At 40.3% G+C, this 7,539-nt stretch overlaps 1 protein-coding gene and 1 pseudogene across 1 annotated transcript; one reads left to right on the forward strand and one right to left on the reverse strand.

The window, feature by feature from the left end:
* Positions 1-2,541: 2,541 nt before the first annotated feature.
* Positions 2,542-6,612, reverse strand: LOC149382883 (chromatin structure-remodeling complex protein BSH-like). The gene is made up of 7 exons (XM_089628872.1): positions 6,484-6,612; positions 6,307-6,395; positions 6,112-6,206; positions 4,299-4,370; positions 4,154-4,201; positions 2,662-2,745; positions 2,542-2,574 (listed from the first exon to the last, which is right to left on the reverse strand). Exons 1-7 carry the CDS (start codon positions 6,534-6,536, stop codon positions 2,542-2,544), a joined length of 474 nt encoding a protein of 157 aa, XP_089484998.1. The 5' UTR covers positions 6,537-6,612.
* LOC149382884 (uncharacterized) lies at positions 2,903-3,938 on the forward strand (annotated as a pseudogene).
* Positions 6,613-7,539: the final 927 nt, after the last annotated feature.

The raw sequence follows: 7,539 nt of genomic DNA on the forward strand, positions 1-7,539 counted from the left end.
AAAAGGCCGAGAAGAAGAAGACGAAGCAGTGGGCGTCGGAAAAATCGAAAAAAACCGTCCGGAGAGTGGCGCGTGACCCTCACGCGCGGCGGAAGAAGGCGCGCGTGGGCCGCGTGAGCCGCGCGTGGGACGTGCGTGGCGGCGCGTGCGTTGTCGTCTGGGTCTTAAACCGCCACAGACCTGGTCGCAATAGTAAGCCCGGTAACTCTAAGGGGGAGGTGAGACTTGAAATTCGATTTCTCCGACCATTTTCGGTGTTAGAAGGTGAGAAAAGGTTTAGGGGTTAGGTCCAGGAGAGAGAAACAGAGAGAAAAAAAAGAGCCGTTAATGTTCAATTTTATTAAATACTAAGGATTAATATGTAATATTAATAAATTTGTGAGGTTTGAGGATCCTCAAAATGAGGGTTCTATTGGAGTAGAGGGCATATAAACCCTCATTTTAAAGTTTGAGGATCTTCAAAATGAGAGTCCCCATTGGAGATGTCCTTAGAAACAAAGTGAAAGTACACGATGATTCAGAGAGTTCAATGAAGTCTAACCTCGTACAGTTGTTCTCTAATTGTAAAAGCAATAGCTGGCTGAGGAAGAAAACAAAATTGTTTCATCATTCATAGGTTCAAACAAGACCAAGGAGAGAAAAACACGTATTGGCTGGTTTATAAACACAGCACTACATTTGCAAGCGAGAGAGGTATGACGAAAAAAAGTTCTACTGTTTATCTCACAAGTACGAAGAGAAAGTTAGTTCCTTTTTTTCCTATTAGTTCGGGACTGTCCGTTGTGATTTTCTGATTTGGCTTCAGCAAAACGTTTTATTAATGAGTATTTCCAGTTTCTCCTAACAGATTTATGTATTTATTTATTGTTTATATCATGTAAGTGCAGAGCAAACCTTGTAGACATCATTCGTGACTTTTGCAAAGACTCAGGTCTTAAAGTCAATATTGAGAAAAGTAGTTTGGTTGGTATTAACTGCGAAGTAGAGGAAAGTGAGAGTCTCGCAGCTTCTCTCGGTTGTCAAAAGCTGGATTGGCCCATCACCTATCTTGGATTACCCCTTGGAGACAACCCGAGGAGCAAATCTTTCTGGGACCCCATTCTCTTCAAGGTTGCGAAGAGACTCGCTGGGTGGAAGAGAGGTTTTCTGTCGAAAGGCGGGAAATTGACACTCATACAATCGGTGCTATCTGCCCTACCGACCTATTTCATGTCAATCTTCAAGATGCCCAGAGGGGTAGCTGGCGAAATGGAGAAAATTATGAAATGTTTCTTTTGGGAAGGTTTCGAAAACCAGAAAAGGCGGGCAGCGGTTTCTTGGGTTGAGTGTTGCAAGCCAAAAGAGGCGGGAGGTTTGGGGATTGGGAGACTAGTTGCGAAAAACAATTCTTTGCTTGCGAAATGGCTTTGGCGCTTCCCAATCGAGCCGAACGAGTTGTGGCATAAGGTGATAAAAGCAATCTACGGAACTCAAGAAAACAGATGGGATCCGGGGCCTGCAACGGGACGCACCCTTAGGAGTCCGTGGAAATCCATTTTTTCGATCCAAGAAGAATTTTATAAGCGGTGCTCATGGATAGTACGAGATGGTAATAAAGTCAGGTTTTGGGAGGATGTCTGGTGCGACGGTGAGACTCTGGAATCACGCTTCCCTGGGTTATTCCGTTTAAGCTCTCTTAAAAATGCGCCAATTAGGCAAATGGTCTCTAACCCTCTTACAGGTACTATCGAGTGGAACTTCAACTTCTCACGACACTTAACAGATAGAGAGGCCTTGGAATACGCGCAGCTGATGGACTCCCTAGAGTCTGTTTCCCTCGGGGACGGGGTAGAGGATCGAAGGGTTTGGTTGGATGACTCGGAGGAGTTCTCGGTAAAAGCTATGCATGCTGCACTCGCGTCTCCGGGACCGATCACTACAGTGTCTTTCTACGAAACAGTATGGAAGTGCGCTGCCCCAAAAAAAGTTCAAATCTTCGGGTGGAGACTGGCACACAAAAGAATAAACACGGCGGACGTCATTCAAAGGCAGAATCCTCACCAGGCCCTTTCCCCGAGCTGCTGTATCCTCTGTCACAGAGCAGCGGAGGACATTCATCACCTTTTCGTCGACTGTCCAGCAGCCTCAAGTATTTGGAAGTGGCTCTTCGGGAAGTTAAACATTAATGCCTCTTCGATTGTTCTTCTTTCTGATTTTTTCTTGCTTCATGAGACACCGGGGAAGAACAATCGTTGGAAGGAGGCGGTTAAAACGGGGGTGCTGGCAGGCTTTTGGGCTCTGTGGCTAAGCAGGAATAAATGTATTTTTGAGAACGAGGGATGGTGTCAAGGAGTCCGGGAAGTTCTCAATCGGAACATTGCTCTTTGGCTTCACACTGCTTGCAAGGATTTTAAAAAATACTCTTTGGTGGACCTTCAACGAGACTGGAGTAGTGCTATATAGACCTCCCGGTTTACATAGAAATCTTTTGGATATATTTTTAGGTTTTTTGTTTTTTTTTGGTACCTTTTTCTGACCGACCTCCTGGTTTGTTGTGGGAGGTTATGAATTGGTTTGGAGAGCGTTTTGCTCTCTCTTTTTGTAAATTGGCACTTTTTTCCCGTTAATATAAGATTCTTGTTTCAAAAAAAAAAATGTAAGTGCAGAGAAGCAAACACTCACAGCAACTTCCGGGTCCTCAATTTCTAAATCTTTGCAAAAGGTCTTGGCAAACTCTTCCGGATCACTCTCAAAGTTGTCCATGTCCTGTAAATATTTAACAAAAAATTGGCCAGATAAGCCTTGTACAACAGTGACAATTGCGTTTTAGCCAACATTTGGTTAATTTTTTGTAAATAGCCATTGCGCCTACGTGGCAGGATATTAACTGTTTTTTTGTTACTTATTTGCCCTTACTCATTATATGCGGCAGTTTTTAAAATTAAAAAAAAAACTGAATAGGAAAGTTTTTGGAAGAGGTTCGTCCAAGCCCTAGACAAGATCGGAAAGATCTGCCATTTCTACCTCACCCGAGACCACGCCATCTTCCTCCACAACCTCCTCAACGCCGACGGAATCCAGTCCGTCGCTCAGTTCCGGCGAGAAGCCATCTTCGATTAACATCAGACAATAAGCGGTTAATCAATATTGTCTGTTAATTGATTAACCGCGTTCTCCGCAGCGCCTCCGGCGTCTGCGCCGACCGGAACCGCCTCCAGATCATGCTCGTCAAGAAGCTTCCGGCGAGCTCCACGGTTCCGGCGCCGTTCCTCACGTTCGAGACCAAAGGCCACAGATCCGCCGTGATCCAGGACGTTCCGATCTCGAAGCCGATGTCTAGGGCTCAGATCCGAAAGCTCCAATCCGCGCTCGATTCCGCTCAGGATCTCCCTCCCACGCTCGTCCAGGTTCCGGATCTGAGCCAGCTTCAGAGCTTCCCTGCTCTGCTCGACGCTCGCCTGGCAACGCAGCTTCGCCGCCAAAATGGACCGCCCAGACCCGAAGGCCATGACCGACCCGCTCGATCATGGCGGCGGCTTCGTCCCCGACCAAGAAGACGACATCGAAGACCACTCGTCTTCTCTCCATCGAAGACCATTGGCTGATTGTTCAGGTTTTTTTTTTTTTTTTTATATATGATTATAATCAAAGGCACAGTAGCGCCAGAATTTGGCAACACTGCAGAAACAAAGACAAGTCAAAAGAAGAAAAAGCATCCAACCATTTATTACGCATCGTAAGTGGTGTTTCTTTTTCATATACATACAATGCCACTATTGAGTTTTGCTGTAAAAGGAATCTTTTGTTGTGTTGTTTTCTTAAGGAGGACACATTCGCGGAGAAAGATTGTGCGAATCGTCATATTAATGACCGAGTTTATGATGTTCCTCGATTACAGGGATAGTTATTATCAATATTCCGAATTAATTGTTTTTTTTTTCATTTACGTTTTGGGCGGGAACAGGTAAGGGGTTTTATGGTATTTTTAAGCGTGTAAATAAATTAGATTGGCTATTTACACAAAATTAACCAAATGGTGGCCAAATCCAAATTGGTTATAATTAATGTGGCCATTTAGCTATATAACCCAATATTTAATGTACCCCATAAATACGCTATAATATGTACGACGTTGGCGCATAGACACAATCATGCAATAAATTTTCTACCTTACCCACAAAAATTGATCCTTTACGAGAGTATGGTTGACACGAAGATCAAGCTGGAAAAACAAAAATAAATAAACACGGGAAAAAAGAAAAATAATCGAGCCATCGAAAACCTCTAAAAAAAAATTAGATTTAAGAAAAGCAACGTACCTTAATAGTAACTATCTTTTCGTCAGCATACATATCTTGTCCTTCATACGACCGAAAGTCTGCTAACTGGGACTGATCATAGTCAAACAGAAAAATAGAAAGAGAGAAACACCTTTGAGAAATGTAAAAAACAGAGAGGCTTGATTGATAGTAATCCACAAGTTGCTTGATGGAAGAGAATAAGCAATGGATGGTTACGAGAGATATCACAATTTCTTCCACGCCCCGCCAAAATAATATATTTTAATGGTGTCATTTTGATTGCGAGAGAATTTTTCTTAATAATAATAATCCAAAATCTCCAATCCCTATAGATGAATTATCGTTTTTGGAAACCCAAGTTCTACAAAGACGTTCCAGGAGTCGCAAAGTGAACTTGTACTTCACGATACATTGGGCTCTTTTATTATCGATTTTTAGCCCGGGATTGGCCTAGTTCCACATAGGTTGCAACGTTCAATTTGAATTCCCCCAAAACGTTCCAAGATTAACAACTAGCTATGTGTCTTCTAAACAATAATAGGCAGATATATTTTACGAGACCTAACCTCATGAAGTTTCTCCAGTGGTAGAGCGATTGGTTATATCTATCACATTTTGCTTCATTGTAACACATTATTCCTTGGGTTGATTGAACCAGTTTCTGGGGCTATTTCTCTCAAAGAATTCACCTTGAACTTTGCTTTTAAGTAATTAAAAATATACGAGCTTTTTATTCTCCTTTCTCAAATAAACTATCAACACAATCATAATGACTCCTTCTTACCTTTATATCAGATAATTCAGGAAATAAATTTTGAGCAACCAGATAATTCTTCTTCTTCTATTTTTTATAACACCTGAAATTCTGATTAGTTGCAAAGGCAAGATGTCGCACACAATGTGTTGACAATGTGTCCGACAACTTGCTTGAACACAGATATGGATAAACAACAAAAAGTGCAGTAAACAAAGTACTCAGGATATGGTTACCCAGTTCGGTGAAACACACCTACATCTGGGGGCACGCTGCCAGTGGAAAGGATTTTCACTATCTTGTAGTCAATAGTACACACAAGGTTATATGTGATTACAATCAACAAATCAATAAAACCTAGAGACTATTACTACCAGTGATCACCTAGACAGGGACTCCCCCTGAATTTGAGCTCCGTCTCAATTCCACCCTTCGAGCAACCTCCTGGCTCGGATGACCTTCAGTCTTCAGTAGTACGTGAACCTTCAATCACGAAAAGCACAAGAACCCAAATCTCACATACACTCAATCTGTAGAAAAGTGTTTGAGAGAATACACCACTTAAAACCAAAACACACAGCCTCCCAGTCCGCCGGTCTTGCACGTCTAAGAGCTCTGAGTGTTTGATCAAAAGTGTCGAAACTGCTAAGGGAGAGCACACGGCTTTTATAGCAGCTGGACAATCCTGGAAGATATCTCGGGTTTCCTTACCCGGCCTCATGCGAATATCTCAAAGTAAAGACTCCATCAAAGTGAATATTCGTGCAATGAAGATAGCAGCGGAGGATATCTTGCAATGAAGGCTCCAGCGAGGCAGATATCTTGTAATGAAGACAGCAGCGAGGCAATAACTCAGCAATAATTCACCAGCGAAGCAATCTGTCGAAACTGGAAACTTGCCTGAAATACTGTCTGCATACACGAGGAAAGATGTCAATCCAGAAGATGAAACATAGCATCCGACATCTTTCCATACCACTTGCACTAAAAAATAAAGCCAACAAAACAACGTGACAACAACACCTATATCATAATTCTGTGCTATGAAATCACATGGAAAAACAAAAGAGAGCTTGCCTGAATGGAAGAAGCGATGTGGGTTATGAACACAGGTGGGAGCTTCAAGTCTTTCACAGTCCTTTTCGCAAACACAACAATTTCAGAATCAGGATCTACAAAAAAAATATCATATTTTTTTTTTTAGAAATTCGTAACCGTTAGCAATCAAAAACAAAAACAAAAAAAATGCTTGAATAAAATGTTGTAAATTACCAGAAGGGTTCCAAGTGAAAGAGTCTTTGAACCTCTGTCCATCAACTTCAATGTCCAATCTAATTGGAACCAAATTCTCAGCTGTTGGGCTGTCAGGGGTTTTTCAATCAAACACAATTGCAACTACGATAAAATCCACACAGAAAAAATAAAAACAAACAAATTAAATAGACTTACATTCTGAACTTGACTGCTGAGATTTTCCAAGCAGTTGAAGCGTGTCCTTTCATTTGAAACAATTTTTAGCGGTTAATTTTCTTGCTGAGAAATAAGCTTACTTTACGATTTCTGAAGAGACGAATCTTTTACTGTTCTTTTGTCAGGCTATTGCTTATTGACTAACGCCACCAAGACGAAGTCCTCGGTTTGTCGTTTTTCACCTCAGTTTTCACTTTTGGAAAACGAAATGTCGTTACAACCAAAAATGAGAGCAAATATATGGATCGGGCTAAACCCATCATCGCGAGGGGCTCTGATATGAATTTTGAGAAAATTCTCATAACTCCTCATTTTTCATATTTTTACTTTTGAACATTTCACTACTAATCATTTTTTTTTTCAGACAGAAATATCTTCATGTTTCATAAATCCGATTAACTGTTATTTAAATCTAATTAATTATTATTTAAATCTGATTAAGTGTTATTGAATTCTAGATAAAACATATTGAAATCTGATTAATAGTTATTGAAATATGATCAACTACTATTGAAATATGATTGACTGTTATTGAAATCTGGTCAACAACTAGTGAAATCAGATTAACTGTTATTGAAATCTGGTCAACAACTATTGAAATCAGATTAAATGTTATTGAAATCAGATTAATTGTTATTGAAATCTCGTTAACTGTTATTGAAAACGGTTATTTATGAGAAATTAGAAAGTTCGGCAGCTAATATTAAAAAACTTATAAAAAACGTTTATTTTCAACTATTTCCACATGAATTTTTCTAATTGCTTCAATGTGTACAGCTATTTTTGGGACCCAATAGTTAGGAAAATTGGACTTTAAATATTGGGGAGTGTAGCAAAATAGCCACTTTGAAACTATACATATTGTTTCTAGCCCATGTTTCATAATTTTTAGGCAAATAGCCGACATGCTTAAGTGGCAATAATTACTAGACTAAATTACCCTTTTAAATATTCAAATGGAAAATAAAAACTACAACATATTAAACACATTTAATTACGTGAAAAAAAAAAACGCAACTTGAAAATGGTAACAGG

This window comes from Urtica dioica, chromosome 10, assembly GCF_054948205.1.
Source record: "Urtica dioica subsp. dioica isolate 48M chromosome 10, U.dioica_male_clone48M_v1_H2, whole genome shotgun sequence".
Classification (NCBI taxonomy): domain Eukaryota; kingdom Viridiplantae; phylum Streptophyta; class Magnoliopsida; order Rosales; family Urticaceae; genus Urtica; species Urtica dioica.